General features: G+C 39.4%; 1 protein-coding gene across 1 annotated transcript in view; it reads left to right on the top strand.

The window, feature by feature from the left end:
* Positions 1-19,724, top strand: part of CCSER1 (coiled-coil serine rich protein 1) — a 1,077,958-nt gene that overhangs the window by 528,970 nt on the left and 529,264 nt on the right. The window contains exon 7 of the mRNA XM_065405630.1: positions 7,804-7,881. Within this exon, the coding sequence (XP_065261702.1) occupies positions 7,804-7,881 (78 nt within the window). The remainder of the gene's footprint in view (positions 1-7,803; positions 7,882-19,724) is intronic.

Genomic DNA, 19,724 nt, shown 5'->3' with positions numbered 1-19,724 from the left:
AGGAGGTTTTGGGGAGAATTAATCAGACAGATGGTGGTGAGGGAGAATGAAGTGACTTTTTATTCTTCATTCAAACTTACCTGACATTGCCTGTGAGGATTTATTCCCTTTATGCAACACTCATTCTAAGTTTATCTGAGAATAAGAGAATTAAAATGTTATTCAACCTTCAAGAGGAATTTGAAGTTGACACTATAAAGATAACACTGGCATTCCAGAAATTTTATGTGGTGTTAGAGTACATGCTGACCATAGCAACTTTTTTTTTTAAATATAGGCAATTCGGGATATGACCATGCTAAAATGAGAAAAAGTGGAATTGTTGTTGTGCTCCCAATCCTCAAATAGCAGAGCCCTGGTTCACTTCTTACAACCTCCTGATCTCTGTGGAATTTCCTACCGTCCGTCCAATGCTTCCCTCTTTCACCTGATAAGTTCTTTCCTTCTCCATATCTCTGCACTCCTGATGCCCACTTAAAATTCCACTCCCCCTTCCTGAGTATCCAACAGAGCCCCAACTACCATCTGCCTTCTCTGCCCTTTAGACCACCACAAATAGTCTGGATGCTTTTCAGGTTTATAAGCATCAGTGTGTTGTTTATTAGGTCCCCTCTACCGATTCATCAGTACAGCTTTGTGCAGCTATATACAAGTGGACATAAACTTCCCCCTGAGCCCCTTCTCTGGAGAGGGAAAGAAACCCCGGGGCCCTGCCAGCCTCTCCCTTGCACTTCCTTCCTCTCCTTGAACTGTGTTATCAGCTGATGGGTAGATTGCTCTTATTAGCTTATCAGCCCCTGCCTAATTAAGCCATTGAGCACCAATCTCTCAATTTAAGTCCACTCCAAGTGTGTAATAGCTAGTACTTTAGTGACCAGGGTGCTGGGTCAGTTCTAGGCTCCTACCACTTGGTCACATCCCCCAAGACACTTCCCTGTTACAGCGGACTTTGTGAGTTCTGTGGAGACTCAGAGCCACTCCTTCCTCAAGTAGGGACTGACTTGGGGTAGGAGGTTTCAGTAACTGACCTGGTGAAAGGCTGGAAGAACAGCTAACCTCTCTGGCTTCTTCAAAGTGACACACAGGAGCAGCCATGGGATCTCCTCTCACTCCAGAACAGAGTTTCAGAGGAACAGGCTAGGGTCAGTTCTCTTCCCCATTCCAATCAGGAGGAACCTGGGGAAAAGGCTAGACAATCTTGTTTGCTGGAGGAACTGAGGTGGTGGGTCGGGTGGACCTGTTGGCTATTGATGGGTGGGTGGAGAGACCTGTGAAAGCATCAGGGAGATCAATTCCTGATCAGCACAATAGAGCAGGGATCAGCCTGGGAAAAGGTAACATGTGGACTAGTACCCTGCTAGAAATGCTAGTATGATACATAGGCTACATGACAAACCGTGAGTTGTGATTAAAAATATCTATCTTAAAGAGCAATCACAAGGCTGGGTTAGTGCTAGAAAGATTCTGAACAGCTTGTTCATGTGTTTATTACAACCAGACTGAAATTATGCCATCTTCTCTTTTGAAATTTTTATATTGGCCACAGTTGATTTGAAATACTTCTGTCCGAAGTTAACCCTCAGATTTTCAAAAGGCTTTTTTGTTGTTTTGCAACTTTTTCCTATCAGATGCTGATTAGATTTAACATCTAGACTATAAAATGGTATTGAACAGTATAACCTATATTATAATACAACTAAAACTATCACCCTGAAAATAAGTTCAACACTCCTCCACTCCCCCTTTGTAAAAACTATAAAGTACACAGACTGTCTTCTCCATTCTTCGGTTATTATCAAGATTTATTTGTTCTCTGGCTCTAATATCAACTGAAGATTTTCTCTGTCAGTATTAACTTCTTGGATCAATAAATTTTGATACTGATCTCAAGAGAAGTCAGTGTCTGCCCACTATCATAGCACTTTTTACTCTTATGGAGAAGCAGTTGTAACAAATTAAATTGCCTTCTTTTGGTGGATGATCCAGAAGACATTGCATGTATTTTATGGTACAATTAACCAAGTCTGGTACATTACTCTCTTCTTACAGAAGATCAGATTAAAGGCAGGATTCTGTATCTAGAGCAATCCCAGTTTATGAAGTCAGGTAAATCTGTTTTCATTTATAGAAGAGGTGTTGACACAGTCTAACCAAGGTTGGAAAATGACTAATGTTTTAAACAAATGCAGCCTTTACAATATGCCCCTATATATTGCTGGTCTGGTAAATTACTTTTAAACCATTGAACATATATTATCAGAATTGAATGTGCCTTTTCAAGACTTTTTTTCCCTCTCTGATTTATTTTGCCACATACCAAGGCTCTGCATTACTCCAAGCTGAAATATTTTGACTGTCAGAATGTTGGAGGAAATAGTTTGAACTATTGTAAATAGCAGAATTGTGTAGGAAAAACATGGAGGACTGGGAGGATGACAACAAACCTAGTAGGGATATCACTTTGATCTGATTAGAGAGTAGTTTGAGGCAACATATACTTTTGAATTTCAACGCTACATGACACATACAATCAAAAGAGACCTTACTGGAGTTTATACAGGCTTTGGAAACTGCTGCATACTTATGCAGCAAATGCAATGTGCTGCCAGGAGTTGTGTATCTTAAGATACATGACAACACGTACAAAAGCAATATATGGCAGGTATCCTTTGTTAAGAGGAAGAGCTCTTGACAAAGTATTTTGGTAGAATTTTTATTTGTATATAGACCAAAAAAACAACACTCTATGTTATAAGCAACGTCAAACACAACAATTAGGAAATGCCAAAATTAAGGTTGCCTGTGAACATTAATTTGACTTTCCTGTTCATATGCATTATGAAACCATTTTTAATTATGTGATCATGTCCTGTCTTTTTCCTCTGCCTTCAAATCAGGCAGCTTCCTCTATCCACAATGTGTGGGTGTGGGCAGGAGGATCATGGAGAGATGGGCTCCCTGTTCTATGGTCTGGGGCCCAGGCTCATGTCAGCACTGAGCACCTGGAAGTAGCCATTAGAGGGAAAGTTTGGCTTCACCTCGTTAGCCCTGTGCTGGAGTGAGAGTGCTCATTTATACCGTGGGATTGTCCATATCCAGTCTGTTCAACACTAGGATATGTGAAGGGCTTGAACATGCTAAGTGAAAATGGAATCTTAGGAGATTTTAGCTGCTACATTCTAAGAAGTCTATACCGAGCATATGCAAATGTGACTTTTCAAAGACTTATAACTTGGTTAAATTTGGGTGGATTTCCATGGGGATGGCAAAGGCTACATCCCTGAGACACAGGTCAAATTTCAAGTCTTTTTTTTTTTAAAACTAACTTTTACAAAACACTCAAATCACAGTAACCCGTACTGTGTCATCACTTATCAACAAGCATTCCTAACTATCTTAGTTGCAATGCACTTCTGTATCAAAGGTACCCAAATTCAAGGTTTTCATCCACTTACTTCCTTCAGTCTTGATGTGTTGACTCTTTCCTTCCCTCCCATTTTGATGAGCAAAAACTGAAAGCCTGCTTCTAACATAGGACCCTGTCTCCAGAAGCCCAGCTTATTCAAATTAACCCTTAATTATTTGGTGTTCTATTTTATGAATTCAGGGTTGCATGTGAGGTCTCTACCAGGAGCCAATAGCCCACTGGTCCACCAGTCATTGCAAAATGTATGTACGGCTAATGTTTAAAGAATTATGTATCTGCACTGAAAACTATTTTCTCTAAGGTGTGTGAGTTTAAAGCAGATCACCAGAAGGTAATAAACATGCTCCTGTCAGGTACAAAGGGAGAGATACTTATCTTTCTCTGTGTAGTCATGTGTATATTGTGTATTGTACACTTCACAATGGAGATCTATTTGCGTTACTGAGCCTGGTGCTAATGAAAAGATTGCAGAATCACATGAAAGAGAGAGGAAAAACTGCGGGAACAAAACCAAAATACCAGGGACGGGGGTGTCTACTTGAGTAAAGACAATGGGGGGGTATATCTGGGGTTACTGAGGTAGATCCTGAATCTTTCACCGAGGAGACAAACTGCTAGCGTGTTTTGTTTTTTGAAAGCAGGGTCACAGCAAGCCAGATTGGAAAACACTACAAATACTTTGGTGATCTAAACTTAATTAGGTAGGATAGTATCTTGTTAATTGAGTCTAAACTCTAGAATGTGTGTTAGGATTTGGTTTTACATGTAATCATTTATTTTCCATAATTGAACTTGCTACTTTTCAAATCTCTATAGTTGGCTAAATAAACTTTAACTTGCTTTCACTATAAACATATGCAAGTGCTGTGGGTTAAACAGAGAGATCATCTAAGATGGAACTAGTAAGCGGGGGGGTACTGTTTCTTAGGGGGAAATGGATATATGAATTCTCTGTGTCCAGCGTACCAGGGACTGAACACTCCATGGGGATATTCAAAAGGGCTTTGGGGGTTGGAGTGTGCCTCTAGTATCCTGCAGATGGATAACAGAGCCTGCATATGCTAAGAAGCTTGTGTTGCCTGAAGCTGGTGAAGTCAGGGAGGTCACACCTAGCGGACACAGACAAGACTTACTTATACTTAAGGCGGGTGGTGGTCAGGTGCCTCACAACCCTGGGTACCCCCAAGAAGTGACACAATGAGTCCCTACTCAGTTTTCTTTTACTGTACTAGTAGTAATAATTATTAATAACTTAGGAGATGTAGTAAAACTGAAGTTGCATTTAAAGCTTTGTGTGAGTTTAATTACTTGCAATATATTGGTCAACATGACACTGCGATGAAATACCGAGATCACGATAATCCAAAATACATTGAAGACAAACAAATGTGTAAGTGCTTTATTATTAAAATAGCACACACACAAACAATTTTCTTTGTATTAAAATTAAGAAATTCACAAACAAAACTTTATTAAACATTAGTAGAGGTTGCTCTCATCAATCAGTTAAAACATTAACAAAAATAGACACATGAAGATGACTCAAAGGTTGCAATGTCAAGTTCTCTGAAGTTAGGAAATGGCAGAATGAATGTTGCTCATACAACCTAAATTCAGCTGCTTTACCTGTATACATTATGATACAGACTTCAGTTATGTGTAGAAGAGACTATCTGTGAAATGTTTGGTGTAAGTGACTTGCTCAGCATCATGTGGGAAATTGGTGTTAACGCTTCCTGCAATTCACTCCTTCGTTCACTGCACACCTTCCAACTTCTTCAACAGATAAGTCAGGAGTCCTACAGACAGACTCCTTCGGTACTCAACTCCAATTCATCACCAGAGCACATCTGTCCCATGCACTGAATGAGTGGGGGTTCCTGTTGGGGGAGGGAGGGGAAAGAGAGGGGAAATGATGTCATGTAACTAATGGCATACACTTAAGCGGGCCAAATTAAGTTGCATAGGCACCTTCATTTAGGCATTTTCTACATTGAGAGCTCAACTTCACAATCTTTTTAATCCTTAACTGTGTTTCCTAATTCTTTCTTGGTGAAAGCAACCTTGACTAACAGTAAACAATGCTTATCATAATTCACAAACAAAACAGTCTTGCTCAAATAACGTCAGAAGTTTGTGATAAGAGCTAGAAAGGGAACCCAATTGTGTAGTGTTGTCTAGGTAATTCACAGATAAATTGATTTAGTTTCAGGCCAGTTGGCTGTTTCTGTGAAAACAGAAGTGGGTCAGGAGATGTCAAATATGAAGTCCTCTCCGGTATAATTTCTCACAGAAGTTCTTGATATGCACTGAGAGCTTCAAGCTGCAATAAGTGATTCTGACAAATATACATTTATCAGCCACAAAGGAAGAAAGGGGTGTTTAGGCATTTTAGGTTGTATATGCTTCCCTTCAGGAAGGCAAGTTGATGGTCTCGTTCAAAGCAATGTGTCCCGTCCCCCCCGTAATTGCTCAAGAAACTGCCATTTGTTACTTACTATCTTACTTGATTCTCTGTTGCTGTGAACTGCCATATCACCATTAAACTTAATTTACATTAGTAGAGATATTGGCCAAAGTTCCTAACTGTGTAAAATTATTGAGATGATTGGAAAAGTTCATGACAAGGCAGCTCCGGCATTCGGATATACTTATTTTTGATCCTACATTAGACTATACTCTAAGGCCAGGTCTACACCCAGCCGCTAGTTCGGCGGCTGGGAATCGAAGTTCTGGGTTCCATTTATCGCGTCTGGTCTGGACGCGATAAATCGATCCCGGAAGCACTCGCCGTCGACTGCTGTACTCCAGCTCGGCGAGAGGAGTACCGCGGAGTCGACGGGGAGCCTGCCTGCCACGTGTGGACCGCATCTGAACCGCGGTAAGTTCGAACTAAGGTATGTCGACTTCAGCTACGTTATTCACGTAGCTGAAGTTGCGTACCTTAGTTCGAATTTGGGTGGTAGTGTAGACCAGGCCAACTACCCAGAAACTGCAGCTCATGCAGAATGCAGCTATCAGTCTGCTTTTTCAAGTTTCTCCTGCAGACCACAGTATGCCTGCTCTATAAAGGCTCCACTGGCTTTCAGTTCATTTCCAGCTGCAAATTAGAATGGTGGGTTGAGTTGTAAAGTTCTTTATGGTTTGGGCTTTATTTATATTGAAGACATAGTGCCTTCAGCAGTTAAGATAATTTTGGAGCGCACAGGTTGGCAGTCCTCATATTTGTATGTTTTGGGCCAGGAGAAACTCATTAGAAGGCCCTCAATTTGAATTTGCCTGGTCTGAAAGAGCTAGTTTCTGGTGACTTTCAGGGTATCTTGCAAAGTCGATTGTATTTATTTACTTAAGCTTCTAGAGGGGGAGTGAGCAGAAAGTCTTTTGGTTTTGCTCAAGGAGTTTTTATTGCTATTAGTGACATTGTGTCAGTTTAGATTGATTATGGTATATGTCTGTATAGTATTGTTCACCTAGAAAGTATAAGCTAGATCAATGGAGCTACACAGATTCATACCGGCTACAGAATTGGCCCTATGGTGGGCATATTGCATAAGTAAAATAAATAAATACAAATCGTTCTGCAATGCAGTAGAATTGCACAGAAAGCAAATGCCACTTTGACTACACACGCAAATGTGTCTACTGTGCTGTCCATTACTTTTTAAAGGTGTGTGGTTTTGTTTTGTTTTTAAATATTTCCTTCTCTTTGAATGCCTGTGTGTTCTGTTTTTGTTGTTGTTTTTTTGTTTTTTGTTTTTTTGTCTCCAGGCATACTTTATATTGCTTGTATTTTTTTTGTCCAGGTTAGTTTCCTGTGAGTGTTTGTTCAACCCTTTCCTTGTAGCAGCATGCCTCAAGTTAGCGTCACCTCTAAACTTAATTAATATATTAACAGCTAGTCAATATTTCAATATTATTAGTTACTCCTGTGCTTTATACCGACATTCTTAATATACTTTTTATTTATTTTGATGACTTGGCAATTAAGAAAAAAATAATTCAATCCAGATTATCCACCTTGGTTTGTTCTGTATGCAGCCAGGGCATTTGTTCCAAATAGTTCCCTGATATTCTTCTCTAAATGCATATATATCTGTGTGCATATCTTAATAGCTTATTCATTTTATTGGGCGTTAAGTCAAAATGTGTGCATGGGGGCTTAATTTATCCATAAGTGAAGTATTTAAATTCTTATCCCATTTTAAAGAATATAGTATAGCTTGCTAGTAATGGTTAGATTTAACATATGAGGTGTTTCTTCTTTTACTTCTCTAGATGAAAAATTGAAGCAGCATCAAGTAGCTAAACTGCAAAACACAATATGTTCATGTCCCAAACTTAAAAGTGTTAATACTGATGTGTTTTTTTTCTTACAGAGTGCAGATATGAGTCCTGCCAGTAGTACCACTTCACTTCCTGTTAGCCCACTTACTGAAGAGCCAGTGCCTTTCAAGGTAAAGTGAATTCATTGTAGAATAAATATTTTATGACAGTTGGCTTATTATGTTGTGTTTTCTGCGAGGTGCCCTTAATAGCAATTCCCTTTTATTAAATTGGTACCAGCTAATATCTTAGCATTCTTCTGAGCAAGCCGGTAACATCATAGCATGCACTTGAGAAGACATTGTGAAAATAAAATGGTTTGATTGTAGGAGGATTATTTTTCTTCTGATGATCAAGGTTAGAGGTCTAAACGATCTTTGAAAAACAAACAAAATATTTTTTCAGTCTACTAAGGTTGTGATATGTTTGTGATATCTCTGATATTTTCCTTTTATTTCTGCTTAATTTGTGTTTCAATTTAATTTATGCTTTTGTACATCAATTTACTAATCCATCACCATTAAATCCTCTGGCCAGAAAACAGTTTTACAGTAGATCCATTGCAAAATACTTAAATCTGATATCAGATCATACTAAATATGCTTAGGAACTTTAATTATGAAATAAAGTAACTTTAAAATATTACTTCATAAATGTACTATTGGGCCAAAAGTAGTAAAGAAATAAAACAAATAACTCTGTAGAAATGAGACAGCTGAAATGGGGCTAGCATGGGTCAACTGCTACAGTTCTGTAGCTAAATCCAGTTGATTATAGCTAAAGGTGCTTTGGAAAGCAGTACTTGAGTAGCCTTTATCATGTCACAGAGAGAGTGTTCCTTTCCATCATATAATTGAGAATGGATAGGTGTTTTTGCTTAGTCAAACACATTGACTCCTTGATGCAATTGGTTTTGGGTTGCCCCCAGCCACGTGAAGAGAGTGGTGACTGAATGACAGCTTTAACACAAATGATCTTTACTGTGCTTGGGCATGAAACTAAAGAACATATATGTCATAACTATAAAGGGAAGGGTGACAGCCATACTGTGTACAGTACTAAAGTCCCTCCTGGTCAGAGACTCTAAAATCCTTTTACCTGTAAAGGGTTAAGAAGCTCGGGTAACCTGGCTGACACCTGACCCAGAGGACCAATAAGGGGACAAGATACTTTCAAATCTTGGGGGGGGAAAGGCTTTTGTGTGTGTCCTTTGTTTAAGGGGTTGTTCACTCTTGGGACTGAGAGGGACCAGACATCAATCCAGGTTCTCCCCATCTTTCTAAACAAGTCTCTCTTATTTCAAAATTGTAAGTAAAAGCCAGGCAAGGCGTCTTAGATTTACTTTGTTTTCTCAACTTGTAAATGTACCTTTTACCAGAGTGCTTATCTTGTTTGCTATACTTTGAACCTAAGACAGAGGGGATTCCTCTGAGCTCTTTAAGTTTGATTACCCTGTAAAGTTATTTTCCATACTGATTTTGCAGAGATGATTTTTACCTTTTGCTTTAATTAAAAGCCTTCTTTTTAAGAACCTGATTGATTTCTCCTTGTTTTAAGATCCAAAGGGGGTTTGGATCTGTATTCACCAGGAGTTGGTGAAAGGAAGGAGGGGGGAAGGGTCAATCTCTCCTTGTTTAAGATCCAAGCAGTTTGGATCTGTATTCACCAGGGAATTGGTGAAAGGTTTCTCAAGGCTTCCCAGGGAGGGAATCCATCGAGAATGGTGGCAGCGGGACCAGAGCTAAGCTGGTAGATAAGCTTAGCAGTTTTCATGCAGGCCCCTACATTTGTACCCTAAAGTTCAAAGTAGGGATACAGCCTTGACAGCCACGTGAAGAGAGTGGTGACTGAATGACAGCTTTAACACAAATTATCTTTACTGTGCTTGGGCATGAAACTAAAGAACATATACTGAGGAGTTACTTGAACAGTGGCTTCAGGGCACCAGGAGAAGACGGAGCAAGAGAGAGTGCTGATGTTGACTAAAATGGTGCAAACATAGTTGCTTTTGCTGGAGTTCTGAAAATGGAACTGCTTCTTCTATGGGTTCTAAGATTTGCTCTGCCTTCACAATCCAAATACTTGATAGTATAAATATTTTTGCATAAAATGCACTAAAACACTGTACTTGGTGTTTGCATCCACTCTTTTTTCTTAGCAAAGGAGTAGGGATTTAATGGAAACTGGGACAGTAGTACACACCCATGCAGATCCTAAGCTTGGTGCAGCTGATGGGTCAGTTTGCCATTTACCTTGTCCTGGTTTCTGAGACCCAAAACAGTCCCAAATTATTGCAGTTGAACAGCTTCTCTAATCTGCACCAGTTGGAGTGGCCTGCTGGCACTGTCCCTCCCCTCCCACTAACATCCTTCTAATCTGAGGGGAATCCACAGCTGCCTGTTTAAGGTGTTTTTAAGCACCCTTTGTGCTGTTGGAGCTGAGGGCACAGCATCAGGACCAAGTATTGGACCCACATTGCAGAAACAAAATTCAGTGTATTAAATGTTAAACTCCTCATCAAGGGCCAGATTCTGTTATAGACCCACTGAATTTGTCAATCCTTCCCAATACTCTTGAAATCCAATGAGACTACTCGCAGAGCAAGGTACTACTCAGCATGAGTAAGGGTGAGAATCTAGCCCTAAACAGTTAATCTAGTCATTTAGGACTAGATCCTCAGCTGATATGAATCAGCTGAGCTCCACTGACTCCAAAAGATTTAGGCCAATTATAGTATAGTGCGTTAACTTTAAAAAGAAGATGGTGTTTGAATACCTAAGACTGGCGTGTAAAAGAGCCAAATAGTCAGTGTTGTTCCAATAAGTAGACTTAAATGTTACTTCATTTTACGCTATATGCTGTGAAAATGGTACAAGATACTCACAATAAAATCAGCGTATTTTGACTGCACCTATTTATCACTGGCACCTTCTTTCATTTCCATTCACTTTTGAAAACAGGATAACTACTTTGTTCTGGAATTCATGTACATTTTGAGGTCAGGCACAAGAGAAAGTCAAATACATCTCACAGCCAATGCCATTAAGTAGAAATAAAGTAATATAAAATGCAACAGTTTTTCTGTTATTGCTTCCTGACTCACTCCAAGCGAAAGCAATATTGTTCCAGCAGTAATGTGAGTGAGCGGTTTTACAAGCTATAGCCCTTTCCAAATACTGTCAGCATGTAATATTGGCTTTTGATGACAGGCAATGTATTACTCTGGCCAGTGCAATCATAATCCCTCCCACCTCTCTGCTCCCATGAAGAGAACAGAGGTGGAACTAAACAACAGAGTTACAAGCACTAAGTCTTTGGGATAGTTAATGATCTTCTGTATGCTACTGAGCTTTTACATTAGATTGTGAAATTAAACCAAATCACTACTCATGATCTTTCAATACTGAGATTATCCTAGAAATTATAGCTGTCCTTTCTTGTATTTCTCTTCTATGGGAGAAAATCTGTCGTCCTCTGTAAAGAAAGAAATCCCATAATCCTGATCCTATTATCCAACTAGACTAAAGCAAAATTATAATTGTAATGCAGAGTCCTTTGGGTTATGTGCTATATAAATGCAAATTGGTGTTAAGACTGTTGTTGCAACATTAAAGTTATGATTTTAATCACAGGAAAATTGGAGGTAAAGTTCCCAGAATAATCCCTGCTATGCCATTTCCCTTCCCATTCATAACATCCCAGATTAATTTATGGCCCAGCTACCACCTGTAATGGATCCTGCAGCACTTTGTCATTATATTTACCACATATCAGATCATGTTAATCTGTGAACTCCAAATTATGTGAGAGCAGATTTGGAAAGACTCAGAGGCAACTCCCAATTCAGTGAGAGAGGCAACAGCTGGACCCATTTTTTTTTCTTTGATGCAATCAATTGAGGTATTTCAGTGAATACAGCATCTATCTGTGGTTCTAGGTGTTGCACAAGAATTAGAATGCAAACCTTGGAATAAAAACAAGAAATAAAATAAACCATCCTCCGGGCCATTCACACTTAAAAAAAAAAAAAAGAAAAGAAAAGAAAAATCCCCTAATAAAAAATGAGTAAATAAAAAATAATATATTTGAAGACATTCATCTCATTACTGTAATGGAAGAGTCAGCTTTTGCCTGGAAGGAAAGAGGAACTTTGCAGAGTAGCCGGAAGGCTAACAAATCAGTGCACGTCTTCAGTACGCTTTCCCCGCATAGCTAGGTTAGGCTCACACTTACATGCAGAGCAGCATTCTGTAGCTATGCATTTTAGAAGCTTAACGTAAAAATCTTGTTCAGACATGCCTGCGGACAGTGCCATTTTCAAACAATCTTATCCCATTCAAATCAAAACCAGTTTGCAATTAAACATTCAAAGGCATTTGTCCTCAACTTTCTATCCTCAGCTATTTCTACTGTTGAAGATTTTTTTTAAAAAGTTTCACTTTCCCTCTTAATGAAAAATAAAATTAATGTTTTTTGCTTAAGCTTTTTTTGTGTGGTGTGTGTCAGAAGAATATCCCTGGGATGGGGGAGGGATAGCTCAGTGGTTTGAGCATTGGCCTGCTAAACCCAGGTTGTGAGTTCAATCCTTGAGGGGGCCACTTAGGGATCTGGGGAAGAATCAGTAATGCTAGTGAAGGCAGGGGGCTGGACTCGATGACCTTTCAAGGTCCCTTCCAGTTCTAAGAGATAGGATATCTCTATTTATTTATTTATTTTAATATCCTTTGGATAGAGCTTAGTCCTCTATCCCCCATGTGGAGTGTCTTGTAGGATCAGGGCCTAAACCTGAAAAAAATATTTCTGAATGTTGAAAATTGTAGAAAGTTAGGAACAACTTGAAAACAGGAGGTTAAAATGGAAACTGTCATATAACCTCAATACTAGTGGTCATCCTTCATTATACTGATTAAATAGCAACCAATGTGAATAAGATTTCATTACATCAAGTTACATCCATACAAATTTCAAGCTGTTAAAGAATATTTTTAGTGTACCGAGTACTACTTTAATAACTAGCTAGCTAATGTTTCAATTTTTGGGGGTACATGCATTTTGAAAACCAACCCAAGGAAGGGGTGTGGGGGGGAAGGGGGAGAGGGAGGGGTATTGTTCAATGAAAAATTAACTCTTAAGATCAACTTCCAAGGCATCATTGGTGGTATTTTCAGGACATGATCATTTTCCCTCCTTACTCAGTCCTCCTAAATGGCCATTGTGGTCCACTAGCAATTGGGAGTTGAGGATGCTCAGGGCCGTTAATTGGAGTGGCCACAAATGTGTGATCATGGCAGACATGTAAACAAATATTACTCATCACTGATGAAACCACCCACCAGAGAGAGATTATTTTTCCTAGATTTCTGGTAGACGTGTATGTGCGGGGAGAACTAGCTCTTGTAAACTTGATATTTTTTCCTGAGATGAGACAAGCTGGCAGCTTTTTCTGCCTGTGACCCTTTCCCTCCTTCCATGTTCTAATGGCAAACCTACAGGATACTTGGGGTCCATTGAAAGAAATTACACATGGCACTTTCTGTGAGGTATCTTTCTGTCCATGCTGACTGGGGAGTCTCTTAACTGGAAAAATACTGCATGAACGTTATTAAGCATGTCCGAAATAGGGTGGTGGTGCAACAACCAATCATGATGAGTCGTCACTGGGGCTACCATGAGGTTCAAACTTTATCTAAACAAGGTAAAGTCAGGAAATGACGACTAGTGTAAGTTTTTAAGAATGGAAGGCTATTTGCAGACAGGAATATCTTAGAGATTAACACCAAACTTTTAATGGAAAATATTGGTTTTAACCATGCACAGGACACTACCCTCATTTATAAACACACTTTTTTATTTTTCAAGTACAGCTGGAGTATAATGACAGAGCCTTTAAGAAAAGAAGGCTGGGTCTGTCACTTATATATTTGTACAGCACCTGGTACAATGGGGTCCCAGTCTGACTGGTTTGTAGTTGCTATCACAGTATGAATGTTGTTAATAATGTTGAACTGTATTTGAGATGCAGCCTTAATCTTAAAGCTATTTTACTAATTGGACATTAAATATAAGACACAAATCCCTGTGTCCTCTTTGTCCTACTTTGACGGAGCTGAGAATTTCCTTCAGCATTTATTATCCCAGACTACTGTGTTCTGCCTTCTGTAATTAGTACTCTTGATGCTAATTCTGAGAGTGAGAAATGACAGCAGCAGCACAAGTAATGAAAGTGAGCAATCCTTGGCAGTGCTACTGAAAGGGAGGGTAGGACTCTGCTAATAGTTCTCCCATTCATCCTCTAGCTCTTTTTCTGCAAATCTGTTTCTGTGGGAGCTGTAGCCTGGATACTGGCTATATTTAACAATCTTTGCAAGTGCTAAAGCATGTGATTCTTTGGTAGCCAGTGGCATTTTTATGTAGATCTATATCCGGAGATTTACTTTCCATCTGGCCAATAACCAAGCTGATATTTTATAACATAATTATTTTGAACAGTCAATACAGGAGTAATCACGAGTGCTGGATAACATAGCACAAATAGCTTTGTGACTGATTGCTTTGTGGACCTAGTTAAAGAATGAGCCCTTGTTCTAATGTATTTAATAGAGATAATCACAAATCAGTATTATACTAAGAGTACAGTCCATTCCTGATGACACAGAACACATTTATACTTTGTTAATTAAAAGTATCCAGTCTATGTTTTAAGCATTTGGTTGCACGTTCTTGAATGAGATCATTTTAAATGGAACAATTCTTTCTCCTCCAAAAAGCATGTTCGTCAATAGTCACAGTGGTGGTCTGGCCCACTTGTATGTAGTCATAGCCTGAGTTAGGTTGTCAACTGATTGTGGTAGGGCCCCTGTCTTATAATAAGTCTGAAGAGTTCTGTGACTCTAATCTATATATCTAAACCTCCTTACCCCATAGTATCTGAGCAGATACAAACAAGTACACCTCTACCCCGATATAACGCTGTCCTCGGGAGCCAAAAAATCTTACCACGTTATAGGTGAAACCGCGTTATATCGAACTTGCTTTGATCCGCTGGAGTGCGCAGCCCTGCCCCCCCCCCCCCCCCCGAGCACTGCTTTACCGCATTATATCCGAATTCGTGTTATATCGGGTCAGAGGTGTATATACAAAGAATTTATCCTCAGAACACCCCTGTGAGGCAGGTGTTAGGATTCCTGTGATCTCTCTCTCTCTCTCACCCCCATGGGCACTCCTAAGTGTCATGCCTCACCCTACACTTCTCCCAGAGTAGTATCCTGCAGTTCACCCCACTTTATACTGGATCACTAATCTACAACACCCCCTGTTTCACAATCCTATTTATTCCAGCTGGCCCAAGTGGGTTTGGGTCCGGCTGTGGAATCCTCTCTGGGAACGTGTGACGAGTATGAAATTAAGTGACTCATGACTGCTTTATCAAAGACAAGTATGATTTAGTTGTTCACAGAAACTTAACAAGCAGAGAGAAACAGGATTAAAACAATATGTGCCAATATGTATCTTCTCTTGCCTAACTTTTAACCTTCTTTGCAAATTTAGATAGGCTAGCTTATTCCAGACCCTCCTTTTGATTCAGAGGACCACCTTCCATCTCTCCAGACCCCTTCCCCTACCCCCTCATGTCTCTCCCCCATTGAGTCTTAATTCCTGTTCCTGTTTGGGAATCTGTATTTTGCTTTCACGGGTAAGGCTTCCACCTCGAATGAGTAACTGAACCTGTATTTGCTGATTCATAGTGCAAAATCTTAACCATAGGACCCCCCCCCCCACCCTTCTGTCCCAGATTTTGTGTGCATATGCTATTAATATCTTTTCAGCTAGTTTGGCTTCCTTAATTTGATGAAGCTCTTCAACTTACTTGATTGATACAGTGGGACTTTCTTGTGAAAGGCAGAGAAAAATCAAAACTGTATACAGTTCACTAAAGCAGCCCTGCAGATCTTTATGATATGATGCCTACTCTTTTCTGTATCGGTTTTGAAACTGTGCTTACCACTGTAGTATCTCAAAGGGACTCCTAAGTGCCTAAATCATGGTTGAAAACAACGTTATGCTCCTAAGTCATTTAGCTCTTGCAATGCTGAGAAGGACAATGTCTAAATATCTTCAGAAATCGGGGCCTGGATGCCTTACTGGAAGATGCTTCAGTCAATCACAAATTATTAGGTTCAGGTTAAATGAACGTAGCATGTCACCTTGAGCTATCCAATTACTGTGATAAATGCCCAGAAACCCCCCTGCTTCAACAGAGCCCTAGTCTTTGCTGCACATGCCCTGACCAGGAGTTACAAATGTTAACCTTAACTTTTTTCAGTATTGCATCCTCAAAGGGGTAGGGTGTGCCATGCACTAACTGAGCTAAATCCTGAAGTTAAGGTCAGGCTGAGAAGGATTAGAGCCATAGGATGAGCTCCAGGTGTGTGTTCTCCTCTTCCCCCTCCTCCCCCTCCAAAAATAAATAAAACTTGAAGAGCAAAATGACTTTGCAAAATGCTGTTGGGTGTTTTTTGCCTTTGGGAGGGGGGGGGGAGGGGGGGGAGCCTGTATCCTTTACTTAAGTTACCCTACATTTGGCATAATAACACTCCCAGCACTCCTATGGGGTGTAGCAAATTTTGAGGTAATCTGAGTCAGCGTGTGGATTTTAGAGCACTTGAAATAGTCCACCTTTTAATGGAGAGCACCACTGTACTACAATAATTTCATGAGCCTGCTCACACCTAGAGGATAGGCATTAGTCAAATCTAGAAAAAGGCCAGTTCTTGTTTCCTTCTCCAGAGCCTTCCTAAAAGAAAGTGGAAAACAGAATTAAAAAACTAAGGGAAAGATCTACTCATCCGGATCCAGCAGCCCTTCCTGAAGGCAGAGAAGCTATCAGACAATGCATGTTATGATAAGCAGAAAGGGCAGGCTTCTTCCTGCTGAGTACGGCATTAATTCTGTAGAATTACAATCCCCTGAAAACCTGTCGTCATAAAGCCAAAGACTAAATATTTTTCCTCAGGCTCCCTGGAAGGACCTGGTCATTCAAACTAATGGTTCTGTGTCTTAAGTTTTCAAAGAATGTATTTTTATTAGGTTTATGGCTGATTCAAGGTGAAGGCAGGAGGAATCTCTTCAGGCTAGTGACTGATGTGCAGAGTAGAGTAAATCTGTTACAGGCACATGATCATCCAAACAAACAAAAAAACCGCTGGGACATCCCACTACCCCATCAGTTATTTAGGATTATTATAAAGGACATGGGGTGGAATATTGGCCCCATTTAAATCAATAACCAAAATCCCATTGACTTGATTTGGGCCAAGGATGTCTCCCAATGGCGTAGAATTGTTCTAAAGAGTAACTGTCTGTATTGCACTAAGAACTGGAAGTGTCCAACTAACACCAGGATGTTTTAACCCCCAAAGGATGAAGTTCCTGAATGTAGCTCTGCCCAGAAAGACACTGAACTTTTCCTGGACTACTTCATTAGCAAGATCAGAGCTGTTCTTTTGACCACCAGGCAAATAATAGGTGACTGGAAAGCTTGTTCAATGATGTTTATTTATTTTATGTCATATTTGCTCTGAATAGCAGCACATAGAAGAGGGAATCTCAAGGGCTTATTCACAAGATATGATAGTGTCAGAACATCTGTATTTCGTACAAAAGCCATTCACCCTACGAAATGTCATCGCAAAATGTCATGAGATGACTCAGTGCGAGTCCTTTCTTCGGTATCTTATTTTTTTTGTAAAAGATAAGGCCCTGTAAGGCTTAACTGAAAGTTCTATAGTTGTTGCTTTTTTTACATTATTAAATAAGCAAGTGAGATTGTTGCAAGTATTTTTGGGAAAGGTAGAGAGGCAACTCTACTAGCTGTTGCTATGATCTTTGGGCTATAGTCTGTGTGTGTGTGTGTGTGTGTGTGTGTGTGTGTGTGTGTGTTAAATGTAGTACAATAAACCAGCCATGTCTATAGGAACAATACAGGTGTTCCACAATACAGTCATTCTTTGTGCATCTGATACAAAGCCCACTGAAGTCAGTGGGAGTCTTTTTACTTACTTGAGCAACCAATAGATAAGTCCTATCAGCTGATCTAACTGGTGGGGTTTCTCTGTTAATTTAGTGCACAGGTAAGCTATACTAAGCATATAAAAATGGATGTTGAATCCAGTGCCATGTGGGCTGGTTAATGAACCAGAAATTTGAGTATATTCTGGATTTCTACAAATGCAGGCAAACTCGCACAGCTGTAGTATGGATTATTTTTGAGATTCCTGTGTAGATCATTCAGTTCTCAACTCAATTTTAAAAATAACATTTGTTAACCAATATTCAAACACAAAGGAAAGAGCATCCCTACCCTGCAGCACTTACATGATAACTAATACTATAAGAACGATAGACATTATTTTTACAGTACATAGTAAATAATATTTACTATTATTGAATCCAAATGTGTATTGTAGGAAAATGGTTACTTACACTTAGTACTATAGTTTAATGAAAAAATGTAATTTCCTATTACTTTAATATTATAGTTATACTATAAATCTACCATATTGTTACCATAAACATTTTCCTATGAAGTGATGTAAGCACACCATACATGCGTCAAATTCTGCCATGCCTTCCTGTTTGCTTCTAGTAGCAATTCAAGTTGATGATAATTTGGAAATTCCAACATAAACTCTTTCCTGGCAGTATGGACCGCAATTTATAACTGTACTAGTCGAGGGATCGCAATTGCTTTCTGTCCCCAAACCAAAATCCAGAGGCATGTGGCAGAGCATTCTTGTTTAACGGTTCCTATCTTTAAAACTGGCTCCTACTAGCAGTCTGTCAGAGTCCAAGAGCGTTAGCTTGAGGAATCTTGACAAATCTGATGATTTAAGCCTCATAATTTGGCAGGAGATTAACAGGGATGTGAGGAGAGTTTTTTTTTGTTTTTGTTTTGTTTCTTCTTACTACTGTTTGTTTGGAGACACTGAATGCTACCATAAAGGATCAGAGCCTCACCGTGTTAAGTTATTCCACCAGGATCTTACAGAGCATTGACGAGCTATTTTGTAAAGCTTGGTGGTGGTGGTGGTTTGTTTATACAGAGAGATGATTATGGTGTGTGTCTTATGAATTGTTGTATTAAAAATAGTGTGAAATTTTAGCAAGCAGTAACACTTTGGCTAAGGGAATAAGTAATGGGATTAATAACCTTTATACTTTGAGTTATTCATACAATTGTTGTCCTGCTCATTACTGAGTGAAAAGAATCAACATCTGGTGACTTTTGAGAGACCTGTATGAAATGAGTGGGTTATCCTAGTTCACTTTCCTGTGGATTAATGCCCCCATCACAAAACACATCCTCACGATGGGTACTAATTGGCTACCATGTCCGCAAGTCAAAACTGGAAAAAAAAAACAAGGATGTAACTACTTCAGGCTTGGTACCTTCAAACAGGGAGTAAGTCTAGTGGTGAACAAGAGGAGGCAGAGGCACAATTTTGTTGCAATAAAACTTCACAAAGGCTTCTTAATTGTTTATTTTATCTGTTTTTCTGTTATCCAAATTTCACTTTCCCTAAAGTTTGGGAATATCTGAATTTCAAATATATCTAGTGAGTGTGCCTGTAGGTCTGATCTAATATCTATTGAAATAATTGGAAAAACTCCTCTTGATTTCAGTGGACTGTGGATGGAGGAACTCAAATTATAAAGCAGATTGGTGCACAAATTATATGGAATTTTGGATGCTTTTCTAAATCCAAATCTGAATGATCTGAAATTCAGATTCACTCTAAAGTGCATTTATGAGGCAGTACGGGGAAGCTGTCTTTGCAGATCTATAAGTTCACAGAGGACTGAAGTCTTTAGAACTGTAAATCTGACTGTTTTTCAATTTATCCTTTTGAAAAACAAGTTATGGTCTCTTACATCTATCTTAAAACACATAATAAATACCACAGACCACAGCTGA

This window comes from Emys orbicularis, chromosome 5, assembly GCF_028017835.1.
Source record: "Emys orbicularis isolate rEmyOrb1 chromosome 5, rEmyOrb1.hap1, whole genome shotgun sequence".
NCBI classification, from domain to species: domain Eukaryota; kingdom Metazoa; phylum Chordata; order Testudines; family Emydidae; genus Emys; species Emys orbicularis.
Note: the sequence above shows the minus strand (reverse complement) of the source record. Positions and strands in the feature narration are given on the sequence as shown.